Genomic DNA, 19783 nt, shown 5'->3' with positions numbered 1-19783 from the left:
TATTTCTCCAAAATGGCACAGTGAAAATGGCTAATTTCATGAGAGTGTATACCCAGGGGTGTAGTGTACACAACCATGTCAGTCATGGTGTGGGATTATGGAGTTATGCGATTGTACAGTACTTAGAAGTCTAAAAAAAAACACATTTTTCAAGTTCAGTATTAAGATTTTGACTGTATTTCTCCAAAATGGCACAGTGAAAATGGCTAATTTCATGAGAGTGCATACCTAGGGGTGTAGTGTACACAACTATGTCAGTCATGGTGTGGGATTATGGAGTTATAAGATTGTACAGTACTTAGAAAGTCGGAACAAACACCAAATCTGTGTGGTCTAGACTGGAGTCGAATCGTGCTTTTATTTTGAAAAACCAGTCCCGGAAATGCCGGTTTTTCGCCATCTTGTTGAGAGCATCAACATGATAGTACCAAGCGAAACTCCTGCTACGATCGTTCAATAAGGTAGGACTTTTGTGACATATTCAACAGTCATTCAATACACTGTTTGTTGTAATGTCGATCTAAGGATCGCTGAATTGTGACACTCGACTTTTTAGCCCGCTCCGAACACCCGTGAAGCAGCAGTACCGTTACGGCACGAATAGACACGCATCAAAAACCAAGTGTCGGCTGGCTTGACTGTGGTTTCGCGAACGTCGGCTCAGTTGACCGCAGTCTGCCTGCCTGCCTGCCTGCCTGCCTGCCTGCCTGCCTGTCTGTCTGTCTATCTATCTATCTATCTATCTATCTACCTACCTACCTACCTACCTACCTACCTACCTACCTACCTACCTACCTATCTACCTACCTACCTACCTACCTTGTAGACCAATTTAACAATCCAGCTACTGGTTTTGTCATCTCAACCTCTCCTCTCTCTTCATCCCTGTGGCATGAAGGACCGTGTCTATCTTTCATGGCTATATTTTAAAATTCCTGTCTAGGTTTAATCTCTTTTACTTTCAAACCTAATTGTAATCCGGGAAAAAAGTTCAGTTTTACCTTAATTTTCATGTTGCTTTATTATTTTAAGTAGCATAGTTTATTATTTCAGCAGAAGCTTTGTGCTAAATGCATAGTCTGCAACATTAATACGCTATTCAGACCATTCAAGCTGCATGCATGATGCGTGTACCACACACACCTACGGCTACGCCCAAATTCAATACAAGGTGTATTGTGCCTCAAGGTGGTTCGATATCCCTGACTGTATACAGTGCAAAGTAGTTTGTATGTGTGAAGTAAAATAGAAAGGTGTGAATGGGTGCAGTTAGCCTGGTCCTTCACATGAGGGAGACAGAGCTCCGTGTGTGTGTGTGTGTGTGTGTGTGTGTGTGTGTGTGTGTGTGTGTGTGTGTGTGTGTGTGTGTGTGTGTGTGTGTGTGTGTGTGTGTGTGTGTGTGTGTGTGTGTGTGTGTGTGTGTGTGTGTGTGTGTGTGTGCGTGTAGCGTCAGATTGCAACAATGTAACTTTCTTCCCTCCCTTGAAACAATGTTGAAATTCACTGAATCCGGACACTGTTCTTTTCGGAAAATCAGTTCTGGTGCATCTCCATCTTATCCGAGACGACAACTTTATGGCTAAAAGAAGTATTTAGGATTTTAATTTTTTAGATCGTACTCGTTTCTTATTGGGCTGTGGCACAACACGTGACCAGAAACGGATGAAAAGACGCATTCTGGTGTTCTTTAAAAAAAAGCATATTTAGCGTTTTGATATTGTTTTACTCATAACCGGCTCAACAGCATTTTCTTTATATTTTGTTATGTGGTCTTGCGTAGAAATTCAGTAGAACACCGCGACAGAGAGAGACACCTCGGAGAATGCCCCCGTCGCTCCGAAAGCATTGCGGTATCGCTTCTCGGCCTTTTGGCTAAGATCAAGTGTAGTATCTGTTCTTATCAGTTTAATATCTGATACGTCCCCTACCCGGGGACCATATATTAAATTGATTTTTGGAACTGGGAGATGGAATAGGGGCTTGCTCCGTCCACTCCACGCATCGACCTGGTATTGCAGTACCTCCAGGAACGGTGCACCCCCTCTCTCTGTGAAAAGGAAATATTTTTTGTTTGGAAGACATGCTGCAAAGCTACGAAATTACTCATAACTGTGTTCTGTAACATACAGTAATTCTGTTAGTATGCTACTTGCACTTGTTTTGCGACTAGATGTTCCATTCAAAACATGATGCTGTAAAGAAAAGTTAGTTTGTTTGGAGGCAGCCCCCCCCCCGCACACGCGCGGCCACAGCTATGCGCACCCATGCAGGTGACGGGAGTTTTTAATTAGGTGATTGATTGCATCATCAGTGATGATGTCATCCTTCCTGGCTGAGGCTACAAGTTCAGTGATGATGTAATCAGTGATGCCATCCTTCCTGGGTGAGGCTATTACAGGCCAAGCATGTGCATTATGTAATGGGCGAGCTGCAGGGCGGGCGAGCCTAGGAATCGAGTGCGCATAGTGCAAGATTGCTAGTAAATAAAAAATACAAATAAAATGTGGCTCTAAGTAGGGCAAGGTTGAGCACCTACTGGTTTAGGCATACACATTTAATAATTTTCAGGAATGCATAATATAATCTCCATTTAATGTGAGGTGGTGACTCAATCAATAGGCTACTACACTGGACAAATATTCCATGACTTTTCCAAAACTTTTAAGGATTTTACAAATACCATGACTTTTCCATGTCTGCAAAACAAGATTTTGAAATTCCACGAATTTTCCAGGTTTTTCATGACCGTGGGATCAGTTTTTAGGCACTGATAAAGATGAAATATAGAATGCACAATGAGAGTGCAGGTGGTGAAGCAGTGCGATGGTGAATTTCCATACTTTCCTCTTTCTTCTGATTTCCATTTTTATTCCCCAGTTCCTTCCCAACAATATAAATAGTATCCATTCCTGCATACCTGTTTGTTTATACCCCTCTAATTTAAAATGACGACCTTGTTACAAAAATGACTGACATCCCTTTGACCATCCCTCAATTCGGCAGGCTGCCATTTTCAAACAATACAATGCATTTTCACATTTAATTTAATAATGACATAAGACACCATCCATAAATTAACATGTTCCTCTTACTGTACATAATTTATTAAATTCAACAAGAGTGGTTGTATCTGGCAGTCGGGTTATAAAATAATAAATTGTTCACACTGGCATTGCTGCTCTATTTTACATTTGTTTGATTGGTTACAGTCAACTGTGATAGCAAAAAGAACAAGGCATGGATAAGTGCTAGACCTAAGGCAATTTACATTTGGACCTATCCTGCAATGCTTTGATCATATCTATTTGCATGAATATATTTATAAAAAAATATTACAACAAAGGACATTTTGAGCACAATCTGTTCAGGCATGCAGAGTTCATTTCTTGTATTTTCCCAGGTGTTCACGGGCGATGATCATTCTTTGGATTTGAGCGGTGCCCTCGTAGATCTGCAAAGCAGAGAGAGATCCCAGGATTAGAGTGTGAGGTCTTCCCAAACACTTAAGTTGTTGTTGTTGTTGTTGTTGTTGTTGTTGTTGTAACGTCACCCACCTGGTAGATCTTGGCGTCTCTCATCAGTTTCTCCACCGGGTATTCGCTGTTGAAGCCGTTGCCTCCAAAGACCTGCACGGCGTCACTGGCCACCTGGTTGGCGATGTCTCCGGCGAAGGCCTTGGCGATGGAGGCGTAGTAGGTGTTCCTGTGCCCCATGTCCACTTCCCAGGCCGAGCGCTGGTAGGCCATCCTGGCCAGCTCCACCTTCATGGCCATCTCAGCCAGCAGGAAAGACACTGCCTGGTGCTGTGAGCAAGGAAGAGACAGAAGCGTGTTCAACCAGTCTGTCTATAGGTGCTGAGTCTGACACAGTGAAAAGACTAGAGGCAACTAGATGCTGACCGTTACGTCACCTCACGTCTCCTGTGTCAGGGCCAAAAAGTTGCAAACAAACACGACAGCCGACGGGCAACAAGCACAGGCCTGCGTGAGACCTGATTCATGAAACATGAAATAGATAGTAGCGTTGGCCTACCATTTCACTCACTTAAACGGTTTCGGAATACCGCTACTTCTAATCGAGAATTATGTCTGATAGAAATTTGCAAATAACACTGGCGTATGTCAGCCCTCGTCTCGTCTTTTGCTGAAAGGAAGAGGCGGAAAAATAAGGAGAAACCCCACATTAAATGGCTGATGATGCAGCGACAAGCTCGAGGGACTTTCCCAAACGCACGTCGTCGTGAAAATATCCGTGTATTGGAATTATCAGGCGAGATAAAGTTGGAAAATGAGCAGAGCGTTTTGTGTGCCCTCTCCCCCAGAGCCGTATAATAGAAGAGTTCTGACATCTCCATTCACTCCAATGGACCAGTTTTTTTCCAGGAAGTAGAAAGTGGAACTCTTCAGTAAAAAAAGCAGCACTGTCGAGTTGCATCAAAATAGACAGTGTTGTACTTTGAAAGGGTTTTTCATCCCTTGAAATGAATCAAATTGTACATTATCTGCTTTATTTTAGCATGCAAAAGTAGCGCGAGACCCATTCCTGGCTGTTCATTGGCTAATGATTCTTGCATTTTGGTCCTCCACTGACGCCACTCTCTTACTAGAGGACACTACTCTCTCCTGCTTCGCTCCCACTGACCAGCCAATCAGAGTGATTTCTCTACCCCTGACCAGCCAATCAGAGTGATTTCTCTACCCCTGACCAGCCAATCAGAGTGACTTCTCGACCCAACACTGATTCAACATGTTGTATTGGCCAAAATAGCAGCCGACAAGCCGCCATCAAAGCAGACTAGAGCCAACGAGTCAAGTGAGAGACACCACAAATACTACAGCGACAGACGGCCAGACTTGGCCGATGGCCGACTGTGGGCTTGGTGTGTCTGGGGTTTATTGTTAAGCAGGGTCAATTTTTCACTGAACGATTATTTGGTCAAAAAATATCCTGGTAAAGACTATCAAAAAAAAGGTAAAAATGACTATTAATGAAGGCTAAAAGTTAGTGAAATAACCACGGTTTTCAAATAAAAATGTAATACATTTAAATCTTCTGACATTTGTTTATTAAGCACACTGAACTTTGTATACAGTGAGCATGTCATATTATCTTTTGTTGCATTTGTCTTCACATTTGAACATCCTTGTAGTCTGCACACTGTATAATAATGTTATTATCTGACCAAGCTGGGGCAAAAAAGTAAGTGCAGTGTCACTGCTATTTTGTGTTTTTCTGTATGTGAAACCAGTCAAACCTGTTCACTCAAAACATGGCAGTGACAAGTATCTGTATCAGTTTATTAAGCCTGTGCTGCTTGCCAATGTTCCTTTTATTCACCTAGGAATCACATGACCTTGTGCTGCTGCCTATTGGCTTGTACACGCTACCCGACGGTCGTCAGTCGCTGTTCCTGTCACACTACACAAGTAACTGTCTCGTAATCAGGAGTCTTTGCGTCGTTGTGGTTTTCACATATGACTGAGCTGCGACACGTGATCACACATTACAAGATATTTCACCAGGAGAATCCCCATCCCCGAGTCCACAAACGCAGTCTCACACCGGCTTTCTTTCTAAACACACGCTCAAACAACATGGGCCATTCTACAGACTTGGTTCAAAGTCAGAGTTATTAAGTTCACTGCGATCTCAAATATTCTTTTGGGTTTCAATAGATAATAGAATGATCTTTACTAAACATCCAAAATCAGTTAAGTAGCTGCTAAATGCTTTTTAAAAATTAGATTTTTGGTTGTGCGGGTAGAATGCCGTTGGCCGGCCGTGTCTGTCTCACTGCGCTCTCATTGGCTGAAACACGTTGATGGCTCTGCCCGACATGACCAGATATTTAGCAGGCTAGATATCTGTCGGGCCTCTGTGACTCATTGGCAAGTTCTCCTCTCGCGTCTGTGAACACTTCAGACGGAGCAATGGAGCGCCGAGCCAACCGCCGATTTGCCTCAGCGAGGGCTCGCAGCGCCTAATCTGAACTGGGCATATTAGAAATCGTGCATATGAGTTCTGTCACAAACCTCAGCAATGAGTTTCCCAAAGGTTTTCCTCTCCATTGGTGGCTTCATCCAGAGCCCTCTGTGCCAGGCCTGTCGCTCCTGCCGCCACCTGTGTTACATTAATGAAGATCATCAACACACAAATACTCACAAATAGTAACAATAAACACAAGGGACACGGCTACTGAATTTAAGATTGATTTTTAGCAACGTGAGGCCAGATTTTCTATTTGTTTTTTTTAGTGAGAAAATCCTTTGAGTGTTCTTTGAGAAGCTGATGACAGCATTACACATGTCAATTAACAGAGTAGTACTGAAGCATGCATTCAATCAAGAAAGTATGGAAAAAGCATCATTTTTAAAAGGTTTCACGAGCCGACTAGAGGTTGATTCACTAAATGTGTTTTATCAATGGTTGATAGAGAATACCAAAAATCACTTGTTATATGAAAATGTAGATTATTACTTGGACCACAGTTCAGTATGCTTGCAGGTAGTCGACTTACTGGTGGCCTCGTCTTGTCGAAGGCTCCCATGGCAATTTTGAAGCCAGCTCCCTCTCCGATGAGGACGTTCTCCTTGGGTATCCTCACATCCTCAAAGGTGATGCCTCTGGTATCTGAGCACCTTTGGCCCATGTTCAGCTCCTACACAGACAGACACGTGGACATAATCATTGGCGTTTGTTTACAGTATATCAGGATCCTGTGGGAATGGGTACATGTTTCCAGACAACTGCTTGGTGAGGTGGTTCCTTTATCTGTTCTGATCCCAGAGCCTGAATTTAAGCTCCTCCAGACAGAGCAGGTTAGCTGTGCAGCATAGGTTACAACAGTGATGTAAGTGAGCCACATTCCTGAAACAATTAAAGCCCCTAGATGGAACTTTTAACTGGTTATGAAATACTGGTGCCTCTATAATATGACCTTCATGAGCGAATGAGACCATCAGTGAGAAGATTGGCGATCTCTGTATAGTTATTCCTAAATGCCTGTGTGTCGTATCACAACAGCAGGAGGAGGCTCGGCGTTCAGACCCAGCTTTTAATTTCTCTCAAAAACAGCTGAAAACGGCCGTCTGTTGAGGCTGAGCAAGGAGACAGGTTTTATTTCAGAAGAGGCTGAAGGCAGTAAGATGAAAAGACAGCTGAAAATAACAGGACAGTTTGGAAAGTCCTACACACAGTAAGAGGGTAAGCGAAACTGGTAGCTACCGTTAGCATTATGTGTGCTCAAGACAATTCTCTGACCAATCAGTAGTCTGCAGTGTTTTCACATCACCTTTTAGCATAGTCTCCACCAAAGTTTGGAACCACAATGGTGGTGGTACTTTTTTTTATTTAACCTTTATTTAACCAGGCAAGTCATTAAGAACAAATTCTTATTTACAATGGCGACCTGACTGAAAAAAAAGTATTGCCCCAGCCCGGTACTTTCTCAGTGGAAAACCAAAAAAATGCGAGGCAAGGTGAGCCGGTACCTCTGGTCAAAATGTTCATGAGACAGAACCCTGGACAAGAATCCATTTATGGACAAGCAGGAATATTCCCTGTACATACTGTTGGTATAACTTTATTCTAGCCACCTTTTAGACAAAACAAACATAAAGGTGAATGGAGTTCCTCTAAGATTAAACCGGACGGACAAACCCCATCTTTATTTGTCACCAACACCGTGGCATGCACACACGTAAGTTGACACGAAAAGAAAAGCTGAATATTTTTAGGAAACAAACTTTTCACATCAAGTCCATGATAGGCAAGTGTTTTGGGGGTTGGGAATATTGTTGTTTACCTTTTTTCATTTGTACTACTTGTGCGACGCATCATATTAGCAATTTTTTTAAGTTAAAAATGTTCTTTGATTTCTCATACAAAAAAGATTAAATTTTTTGAATGCAATGAGCCTCAACTCCAAAGATCATTTGGGTCTTAATGGAAAAGCAGTTCAGAGCCGCCAGCAGGTCACCCTGTTCTCACCTTCCGTCCAATTTGAATTCCTGGAGTGTCAGCTTCAACGATGAAGCCGGTAAAAGCCTTGCCGGCTGAGCATTTAGGGTCTGGGTTAGTGCGGGCCAGGAGGAAGTACCTAGGTAGCATGGAGAGAAACACAGTCAAAATGTCTTTCAAAACAACAGATAAGTGCAGATGTTTTTGTACTAGCTACGTCTAGCACATCTGTATTGCCCGCGTGCATTAAAAGCAGCGGGAGCTTGACATCTGTATGTCGCTACGCACCAGATTAGAAGCCTTGCGTATCTGGTCCTCCATTAGCGCATTTAACGGCGACACAATAACAACAATAGGGTTCCTCGTGGGAAAAATCGTCTATTTTTGCTAGAACTGAACTGATCGCTGTTCTCACTTGATTTTCATCAACGTAGCTGCTGTTCATAGCCATAGCTAGTAGCTAGCTAGCTCGGGAGCTATGCTTTGGAAAGACGAAAAGCTAATGGCTACCAGTGCTTAAGCCGCTGCAGCTGTTATACGTCATTGACAAAGACGCACTCTCTCACGGCAGGACTGATGTTGGCAGTCACGCCGTCACTCATTGGCTGCGGGTCTGCGTGGGTCTTTCAATCGCCCCAGAAATCGATTTGAATGGCTCGGGGTCTAGACGCTAGTGACTGGGAACTGAGAGAGCAGGTCACGTGGGGGCTGGGTTTACCTAGGCTAAATTAATTCCCCTTCTTTTAGTTTAGTGAACCTTCTACTGGATAAAGAAAGACACTTTTTGCATTGCCTTTTAAGAGAGACTGCTACCTTTTGAAATGACTCTTTAAACCTTTATAAAGACGGCCTTACACTGCCTTTTAAAGCCATGTCTCAGCTGCTTATGGAGAAATAAACTTGATTATTTTGATCCTGAAACTGCCTCCGTCTATGTGCTTGTGAACCAGAGATTTACCTGACCCCATGGCACAACATGATCAATGATATACTGCACCTGGCCCCATGGCACAACATGATATACTGTACCTGGCCCCATGGCACAACATGATCAATGATATACTGCACCTGGGCTTGAGGTTTCTCCAGGACATCCCCTCATGTCAAGAATCAGATCAGCATTTTCTCTCCCTTCACTGCACTGCGCTGACTGAAACCTGACAGAGAAAACTGTCTGGTCAACAGTGTGACTTAGAGAATGATTTTACGAACAGTGCAACAGTCACGGAGGGATTTGTATCAGTAACCTATTGTGAACAGAAACGCTTCTTTAATCAGGCAAGTTGACAATGAAACAGTTGGCAAAGATGTCATTTTATGGACTCTGATGACTGTTAACATATAAGGTACATAGCTTAATAAACAGCTGGGGCCATATTTATGAAAAAAAGTTGCACAACTGAAATTTGATCAGGTAACATATGGTATAAACCAGGCCAACTTCACTTTGACTCCACTTAGAGCAGCTCTTTTAGTCTAACGTACAAGTCCAGATATACACCTATTTCACATCCCACTTAAATCAGCCATTTTGTGTCTAAAATGCAGGAAGTAACACGATATGAAAATTAGACGACATGCACTCATATAAATTGCATGCAATCAAATTTTTATATTGTTACTTCCTGCATTTTAGACACAAAAAGGCTGATTTGGGATGGATGTGAAATAGGCTAATAATTGAGCCATTGATCAGGTACAGTCAGTTTCTTTGTGTTTAGCCTTGGAGCTATCTACTGCTAATCTTTACATATCCATCTAGCACAGGTGTAAATGGCATCATAAGGTCTGATAGCATTCTGGGATTATAAAAAGACATCAGTGTCGCCTGATACAGCAAACCAATAAACACATAAAACATTGTAAGGCAATGTCCTAGCTAGGAAGCCAGGAAGACGCAGCAATCCAGAGAGAAAGAGACAGTCAAGGAATTGAGGGTTTTTTAGCTCAATAAATGTATTTAACAGTCAACTCTAAATCTCCCCCATTTGTCCTCCATTGAAAGTAGAGGTAAAAGCACTCACCTACTGTACCACCGCGGAGAACCGGGTTCAATTCCCGGCAGCGGCTTGGTCAGACGTTCCTACAGACACAATTGGCCGTGTCTGCGGGTTGGAAGCCGTTGGGATATGTGTCCAGGCTGCTGCAGTACTGCCCCCTCTGGTCGGTTGGGGCGCCTGTTCGGGGATGGGGGGGGGGGCTGAACTGGGGGAATAGCAATGGAATGTCAGGTGAAAAGAAGCGGCTGGCAACTGCAGATGTATTAGAGGAAGCATGTGCTAGTCTACGGCTCTCCCCAGATCGGCATAGTGGGTGGAGCAACGACCAGGAAAACAGGGGGAATTGGCCAATTAAAAAAGGGGGGGGAAATGAGAGAATAATCAGAGGGGAGAAAATGGCTTTAAAAACTGGCTGGTTAGAAAATCAGTTTCATCAGGATCCATTTAAGATGTTTAAACCTGCTTAATGTGACAAATCAATGCAAGATCATTTGTTGTTGCCCGTCTGGGTTGATGTCTCACTTTAAAAGCAGCACACAGAAAACCACTTTTTTAAGACGTCTAAAATAGAATTCAAGACTAAAAATACTGTACTTTCCTTCATGCTGTTCAATAACTTTAAAGGCCTTGAGTTCACTTAATATATCATTTAATTTGAAGAAGTCCACAGGCTTCAAAAACGTATTGTTTCACAAAAATGCATTTATCACAATTATGATAAACGTGTTCATGTTTGGTCATTATTACTAATATCATATTTCAATCATTATAAATCATTTCACAAATCCTCCCCACACATGACTAGATACAGGTAGATATAGTCACATATGACTAGATACAGGTAGATATAGTCACACATGACTAGATACAGGTAGATATAGTCACACATGACTAGATACAGGTTACATATGACTAGATACAGGTAGATATAGTCACATATGACTAGATACAGGTAGATATAGTCACATATGACTAGATGGAGGTAGATAGAGTCACACATGACTAGATACGTAAGGGATAATGTATACTGAGCCGGTGATTACTGTGGAAATAATGACCGACAGGTGAATGATTTAGCCCGACGCGCAGCGGAGGGCTTAATATTCACCTGAAGGTCATTATTTCCAGTAATCACTGGCTCAGTATACATTATCCCGCTTAGAACACGGCCTACAACTAAATCATTCAATAATCTGACAAAAATAATTATTCAAATAGATTTTTTAATAGCGTTTTCAACACAAAGCGGTTTCATTCGTAATTGTCACACAAGACACCACAGCTGCAACTGGTTGGCCTAATTAGTAGCGTCTGCGGACAAAATGCTCTTATCAACTGATTAATCCAGGTGTGGCAGAGCAGCGGTCGGTTGTCGAGAAATAATGACCGGTGAATATTGTTGATTGACCAATCAGAATCGAGTATTCGAGAGAGCCGTGTTCTAATGGTAGATATAGTCACATATGACTAGAAAATAGAAGGTGGCCAGGAATGCTGTTGTGGTCGGGTGTGGATGGAGGGCGTAAACACTTTTAAAGTTGTTTTATTTGTGCTTAACGTTGGAAAGGCAGAGAGGTTTTCAAATTACCGCCGTTTTGTTTCAAATGTACATGGAGTTGGGGGCGTCCTGGTGGCTCACCTGGTAGAGCAGGTACCACTAAGGCTCTGACCTGTGGTCCTTTACCACATGTCATCCTCTCTCTCTCCCCTCCTGGTAGAGCACGTACCACTAAGGCTCTGACCTGTGGTCCTTTACCACATGTCATCCTCTCTCTCTCCCCTCCTGTAGAGCACGTACCACTAAGGCTCTGACCTGTGGTCCTTTACCACATGTCATCCTCTCTCTCCCCCCTCCTGTAGAGCAGGTACCACTAAGGCTCTGACCTGTGGTCCTTTACCACATGTCATCCCCTCTCTCTCCCCTCCTGGTAGAGCAGGTACCACTAAGGCTCTGACCTGTGGTCCTTTACCACATGTCATCCCCTCTCTCTCCCCTCCTGGTAGAGCAGGTACCACTAAGGCTCTGACCTGTGGTCCTTTACCACATGTCATCCCCTCTGTCTCCCCTCCTGTAGAGCAGGTACCACTAAGGCTCTGACCTGTGGTCCTTTACCACATGTCATCCTCTCTCTCTCACCTGGTAGAGCACGTACCACTAAGGCTCTGACCTGTGGTCCTTTACCACATGTCATCCTCTCTCTCTCCCCTCCTGGTAGAGCACGTACCACTAAGGCTCTGACCTGTGGTCCTTTACCACATGTCATCCCCTCTCTCTCCCCTCCTGGTAGAGCAGGTACCACTAAGGCTCTGACCTGTGGTCCTTTACCACATGTCATCCCCTCTCTCTCCCCACCTTTCCTGTCTATCTACTGTAAGTCCTCTAAAAACAAAGTTCATGTGAACAGATCCATGCAGTCCTCCAGCTCAGGTGGACTGCTGTCTGCCTCGGCGTCACTGCCGTCAGTCTGGTGCTGCTGTCCTCTCTTCCGCCTCCGCTTATACACACTCTCCTCCCCTCCTCCCTTCCCTGTGTCCAGTCTGTGAGGGGGCTCTTGGTTTTGTAGGTCCTGTGAGTTGTGGGTGTCTGGGATTTGTAGTTTTTGCAGTTGCTCTGCAGACAGGGCTGACTGGAGATTCTGGTGGAACCTGAGGGTGACAGAAGGGATCAGAACCACGTCACTGCAGCTGCGTTCCCATCAGAATTACTATAGCTTTGCATTTTCTGTGTGTGTGTGTGTGTGTGTGTGTGTGTGTGGAGCAAATAAGCTCACAGATGCTATGGTGAAGGTCACAGCCTGGCTCAATCAGTCCTGTCTTCAATTGAATAGATCTCAAACTGTCTGTATGTTCTTCCCCAAAGGTCACAGTGTTGACATTAAGCAAGACATTCTCATTTCAGGAGAGAAACTACAAGTTGTCCAATTATACAAATACCTCGGAATACATATAGATTCAAACATCTGCTTCAAAACCCACATAAAACAAGTCTGCAATAAAGTAAAATGCAGTCTGTCAAACTGCAGGTTTACCAGAAACTTCACACTGACATGATCTCTCACATCACAGACTGTCTGATAAGCTGGTCTAATACACACTGATGATCTCTCACATCACAGACTGTCTGATAAGATGATCTAATACACACTGACATGATCTCTCACATCACAGACTGTCTGATAAGCTGGTCTAATACACACTGATGATCTCTCACATCACAGACTGTCTGATAAGATGATCTAATACACACTGACATGATCTCTCACATCACAGACTGTCTGATAAGCTGGTCTAATACACACTGATGATCTCTCACATCACAGACTGTCTGATAAGCTGGTCTAATACACACTGACATGATCTCTCACATCACAGACTGTCTGATAAGCTGGTCTAATACACACTGACATGATCTGTCACATCACAGACTGTCTGATAAGCTGGTCTAATACACACTGATGATCTCTCACATCACAGACTGTCTGATAAGCTGGTCTAATACACACTGACATGATCTCTCACATCACAGACTGTCTGATAAGCTGGTCTAATACACACTGACATGATCTCTCACATCACAGACTGTCTGATAAGCTGGTCTAATACACACTGACATGATCTCTCACATCACAGACTGTCTGATAAGCTGGTCTAATACACACTGACATGATCTCTCACATCACAGACTGTCTGATAAGCTGGTCTAATACACACTGACTCCACTGTCTTCAAACCACTGGAATCATTATACAAACAAGCACTTTAAACTTTTGGACAAGAAGCCTTTCAGTTATCATCACTGCCACATCCTAAGCTAGTAAAATCTGCTCAGTTTGGAAAACCTTATCAAATTCAAAAATGTCTGCCTAGTCTATAAGATCACGCACGGTTTAGCTCCTCCTCCCCTGTCTGGTTTCATCATCTCAAAATCCACCTCAACCAGAGCCACTAGAGGGGACTGTACAACCAGAGCCACTAGAGGGGACTGTACAACCAGAGCCACTAGAGGGGACTGTACAACCAGAGCCACTAGAGGTGCAACTAGAGGGGACTGTACAACCAGAGCCACTAGAGGTGCAACTAGAGGGGACTGTACAACCAGAGCCACTAGAGGTGCAACTAGAGGGGACTGTACAACCAGAGCCACTAGAGGTGCAACTAGAGGGGACTGTACAACCAGAGCCACTAGAGGTGCAACTAGAGGGGACTGTACAACCAGAGCCACTAGAGGTGCAACTAGAGGGGACTGTACAACCAGAGCCACTAGAGGTGCAACTAGAGGGGACTGTACAACCAGAGCCACTAGAGGGGACTGTACAACCAGAGCCACTAGAGGGGACTGTACAACCAGAGCCACTAGAGGGGACTGTACAACCAGAGCCACTAGAGGGGACTGTACAACCAGAGCCACTAGAGGGGACTGTACAACCAGAGCCACTAGAGGGGACTGTACAACCAGAGCCACTAGAGGTGCAACTAGAGGGGACTGTACAACCAGAGCCACTAGAGGGGACTGTACAACCCCACTCTGGAAAACTGCTTTTAGCCAGACTGTCTTCTCCTTCAAATCATCTCATCAATGGAATTCAATACCACAATCAGTCAGAGAATCTCCATCAAATACAACGCTAAGAAATGGCGAATTAATAACCAACTATGTCTGCTGTTCAACCACCTTCATTCACTTACCCGCTTACAGCATGACACCTATGTGTTTTTATCTGCTTTTATCCTGGTTTGTATGTGCTTGTTGTTCTTTTTTCTTAACAATGGTGTTTCTTTTTTGTCTTTTGTTTTTGTTTTTAACTATTATAGTTTTTTTTTTAATTCTAGGATGCTGATCAACACCAGGCAAAGGGACTCCCGATGAAAATTAGCCTTCTGGCTAACTCGGCTACATTTACATTACTGATTGTTGAATGTTGATTAATGTACCCTGTCCCTTTATAAATAGATTGATTGATTGAGTGTGTGTGTGTGTGTGTGTGTGTGTGTGTGTGTGTGTGTGTGTGTGTGTGTGTGTGTGTGTGTGTGTGTGTGTGTGTGTGTGTGTGTGTGTGTGTGTGTGTGTGTGTGCATGTGTGTGTTTCCCCCAAATTCAGTTTAGTTTAAGTGAGTTTGTGCGTTTGCTCATTTCAGTTTAGTCTTTATTGTTTAAAAATAGTTATTTTTAGTTTAGTTTTTATTAGTTGGAGTATTAGTTTTAGTTGTATATATACACAGACAGTAGTGTATTATTTATAACACGGGGGTATTTGTCAGGGGCTAGATTTAAGAAGTTCAAATAGGTACTATACTATAAATAATTATACAAACACAACACTTTGCTGAAGGCAATTGACTCACAGTCATGTAGACGGCCCAGTCTCAATAAACAGCACCATGCCTCCTTATGCTTGTTGTGTTGACAAATTTGACAAGACATTTTCTGTATGTTTTATTTTAGTTAGTTGTGTAAGTACACAATATTGTTTCAGTTACGGTAGTTTTGTTCCCCCTTTTTCTACAGTCTACCCCCCCCCCCCCCCCCCACACACCTAGTTTTAGTTTAGTTTTAACTATAATAACCTTGGTTTCCATCTGAGTGCTCTTTTTATCTAGACTGACCTCTGTATCCGTCTCAGGTTCTCCGCCATCTTCTGATTGGCTACCTGGACCAGGAAGTGGATGTAGTCCTGTTCTACCAGGAGCTTTCCTTGGCGGGTGAGAGGAACCTCCAGGCCATGGGTGCTGCGGACCGCCTGGAGGGACAAAACACACCAAGGATGCAATTAGACCTGTTACATGGTCAAGGCAATTCATGAGGCATTTCTCATACTAATGTCTAACTAATGTTCTGGTTTTTGTCATGGCTAACCAGAGACGATATGATGGAGACTGTCACATTTTGATAACCTGACTCTGCCAGATGGGGCGGTATTGAGTTCACAAATTCACAATGTGAAACAACCGCCATCCATCTGGCAGCGACAGGTTAAAATTTTGATGCTTAATCTGAAAATATTGGAAACGCCTCTCTATGGGCAAAATAAAACAATTATATTCCCATCTAGCATTCTCCACTCATTTAAACAATGCACATATTTCTTCTGTAGTATCCACTGCTCAGGGTGGCTCCCTCAAGACTAGTGGAGTCGCTGCCACCTTGTGGACATGCGATGTCAGACAAGGAAGCCATCCACATGCATCTATGTAAGCCAAGCGCGTATATGTAAGCTATTATTGGACAAATCAATACACCAAATTCATTGATATTTCAGAGAGCGTACCGTGATGATCTTTCCTGTCTTGCTGACGGTGAGACCAGAGTTCCTGAAGCCGGAGTTGACGGCCACCGAGTGCTGAGGAGATGTTAGAGAGCGGTCGTTGTGGTTCACTGCTATTAAAATGCTACAGACAACACCTTTCATTCACAAACTCTCATGACAAACAGTATCAATAGCAACATAGACAGTCCTCCCCACCAGCAGTTTAGAGCTGTGTGTTGTGTAGTCTCCACTGTTCATGGACCACAATATACAGAAACACAAGAGACACCTTTTATATACAGTATGTACAGTAACAGTACTGACCTACATCTCATATCCTCACCATTAGCTGGGCATCCTCCAGCCTCCTACACTGAACATGGAGGACGAACGGCTCGAACTTCAACACAGCATCTCCACTGGACCTGGCTAGACCAGACATCTGTAACACGAACACGCACGCACGCGCGCGCACACGCACACACACGTGGTAAAATTCAATCATTCAAATTATTAGTATTGTAGATTATCTGTTCGATTAACTATGATTCATTTTCATGAATTAGAAAGTAAATATTGGAATAGTCAAGAGTAAAGTATTCAGTAGATGGAATAGTAATTGATACTATGGTAAGCTGTTTTAACATTTATTAGCTAGTTTGACTATCCATAATTAACATTACAGATATCAATGTAATTTTGACTAGTGAGAGTCGTAATCATTTTAATTCAAGATATCTATAACGTCGTCAAGTCAAAACGACAGAGATATCTGTAATTCTGTTTTGACTAGGCAGAATGCAAGTTAAAGATATCTCAAACGTTGGAATTGTTGTGCGTGACGTTGCACGTGCGAGGCTTCCCATTGGGTATTGGCCCAGCAAATCATTTGAACAGTGTTAGCAGAAGAAATAGCGGTTGCTGTTGCGGGTAAGATAGTTAGAAAATACCATTAAATAGAAAGGGCGTATCATCAAGGAATTTGTGGGCGAATGAGAGCTTTGTCCACTAGAGTGGTAGAAATTGACAGTGTATTGAATTGAATATTTATTGTCTCCAGACACACTTAGCAAGCCTGCCTCCCACTTGCCGTAGCTTCTGACATGGACTAATTACAGCTATCTGCAACGTCATTTCTCCTAGTCAAAACTCAAATTCGAGATATCTGTAAGTTGAAGATATCTCCAATTTGAGATACTGTATTGCTAACCCAAATTAATTTCTAGATATCTATACCTTGATAATATATATCTACAATTAAATTATGACTATTGATAAAATCCCGTTTGAGATATCCACGTCATTTTGTCATAATTCCAGTTCAAGTGACATCATTTGTCCTGTGAAGAATGTCAAGTGTGGATCTGAAATGTTTTTGACTAGGAACATTTGAATTATGGACATGTGCAATACATATCCAGTCTAGCTATTACATGTTAAGACAGCTTGCCATAGATAAGGTATCAGAATTAGATTAGGTTAGCACTTTATATTAACACTTAGTTATTTGTATGTATAATAAAAGTGTAGGATGACTTTTGAGTCCATCATGTCTCACCAGGTCATCAGAGTTGCATTTCTGGTGGGAGACAAACAACCAAACACAGTTCTGCTTCTGGACATCAGTACTCCCCGGAAGCTAGAAGGAGATAGATAGATAGATAGATAGATAGATAGATAGATAGATAGATAGATAGATAGATAGATAGATAGTCAGTCAGTCAGTCAGTCAGTCTCACTCACACACACACACACACACACACACACACACACACACACAGGTAGATAAACTACACGGACAGGTGGACAGTCCAAACTGGGGACTTTTATCACAACCCAGTAACGTTAAATGCCTAAGAGGCCAGCATTATCATAAAGTTAGATATCCCAGCTAGCTAGCTACTTTATTAGCATGCCAATGAGCAGAAAAACATCACTGTCTTCCCAAATTAAATGTGCACGATGTCAGAAGAGCTCTCACCCCGTCGATGAGCACAACACGTCCTGAACAGGAGCTGGTGGTAAAGTAGCTGTCACAGCCGTTGAGGACAGAAACAATGTGGGCGATCTCTCCATCTACGCTGCCCTTCTTACTCAGGTCCACCTTGTTCAGGCATTGCTTCTTCCACTGATTGAACGCATTCTCCATGGCTACTAGTCAGTTAGCCTAGCTTGAGGCTACTACAGACTCGTATCAATGTTACGTTATAACCCGGCAAAGTGTCACTGTTTATCATTTGACCGAGTAGGAGTGACAGTAAAGTACACACCCTTTATACCGGTCTAAAAGCTTCCTAATATATATATACCGGTATATATATATTTATGTTGTTGTGGTGCTGTTGTCTCAGCAGTCCCACTTTCGCCTTCTACGGTGGCCGATAGAGTTCTTCTTCTTCTTCGTCTTTAGATTTCCGGCAGACTAGGCACGGGTTAGTGCATTGCTGCCTCACACTGTTAAACTACGTCACTTTGCAATGCATTTATTTATAACGGGAAAAAAAATGCTCCCATTCATAAATATTGTCCATACTAACACTCAGACGTAATGGGGGGGGGGGGGGGCGCAGTTGGAAACAGTTTGCAGTAGAAAAAAAGTCACTGAAAAACGAGGTCACTTGTAACTCCTGTATTCATACTCCAGGGCAGCTTTAGCACTTCCCTCAAACACATCTTTCAGACATCACCAGATGTGTCAAAATCACCAGATCAACACAAAGAGCATGAAAGTAGGATAAGGTCATAAAGTCACTTAGGCCAGTGGTTCTCAATGTGAGGTCCATGAAGAATCATGTAGAAGAATGACTGTTTTGGTCATAGCTTCACTGTTATCTCTCTGCCCAGAATACAAATAGTATTAGTAATAGTCAAGGAATTCCAGACAAAAGCATAGCTAACAATATAAATATTGTCCGATTTCTAGGAGAAACCATCAAATGGGGGTCTGTGGCCCTAAAGTGGACTAAATTAGGGGTCTTTGATATGAAATTCAAAGTGCCAAAAGCAACAGTGGTGCTCTTCCACATCTCCACTGTCGAGCCCATCATCACCTCCTCCATCACCACCTGGTATGCTGCTGCTGCTGCCCTCACGGACATCTGCAGACTGCAGTGCATCATCCTGCTGAAAAGGTGGTCAGATGCAGCCTGCCATCCCTTCAGGACGTGCACACCGCCAGGACACTGAAGCGCTCTCGGAAAATCATGGCCGACCCCTCCCACCCAGGACATAAACTTTTTGTTGCACTCCCTCACGGCAGTAGACTGCGGTCTTTCAGAAGAACCTCTCGTCACAGGGACAGTTTCTTCCCAACTGCCATCCGCCTCTTCAACGAGACCTGAAAGACCCCGTGAATAAGGACTTATCACCAATAAGAAATGGTACTCTTCCAGTCTCCTAAGTGGGCGTGGCACAGATACAGGAAGTGACTGGAAGTTGGGGTGTATTTTAATCAATTCATTCCAAGCGCAAAGGGCGTAAATTTGGTTTGAGACGTGTATATACTGTATATATATATATACATACATGCATATATATATACACATATATATACTGTATATATAATTTAGATACCCCCAC

At 43.1% G+C, this 19783-nt stretch overlaps 1 protein-coding gene and 1 pseudogene across 2 annotated transcripts; both read right to left on the bottom strand.

Moving 5' to 3' along the window:
- Positions 1-3144: 3144 nt before the first annotated feature.
- On the bottom strand, positions 3145-9053 carry LOC310792292 (medium-chain specific acyl-CoA dehydrogenase, mitochondrial-like; annotated as a pseudogene). Its single transcript, XR_014553936.1, has 6 exons — positions 8989-9053; positions 7990-8098; positions 6518-6658; positions 6033-6120; positions 3555-3803; positions 3145-3451 (listed from the first exon to the last, which is right to left on the bottom strand). The product of XR_014553936.1 is annotated as a medium-chain specific acyl-CoA dehydrogenase, mitochondrial-like (transcript).
- A 2219-nt stretch (positions 9054-11272) lies between these two features.
- Positions 11273-18367, bottom strand: LOC310791777 (tRNA wybutosine-synthesizing protein 3 homolog). The gene is made up of 6 exons (XM_083653435.1): positions 18186-18367; positions 17763-17843; positions 16548-16646; positions 16226-16297; positions 15564-15697; positions 11273-12605 (listed from the first exon to the last, which is right to left on the bottom strand). The coding sequence occupies exons 1-6, from the start codon at positions 18351-18353 to the stop codon at positions 12353-12355; spliced, it is 807 nt and encodes a 268-aa protein (XP_083509561.1). The 5' UTR covers positions 18354-18367; the 3' UTR covers positions 11273-12352.
- Positions 18368-19783: the final 1416 nt, after the last annotated feature.

The sequence above is a fragment of the Poromitra crassiceps genome, assembly GCF_964638095.1.
Source record: "Poromitra crassiceps genome assembly, chromosome: 17".
Taxonomy (NCBI): domain Eukaryota; kingdom Metazoa; phylum Chordata; class Actinopteri; order Beryciformes; family Melamphaidae; genus Poromitra; species Poromitra crassiceps.
The sequence above is the reverse complement of the archived record's forward strand: the minus strand, read 5'-3'. Positions and strand labels throughout refer to the sequence as shown.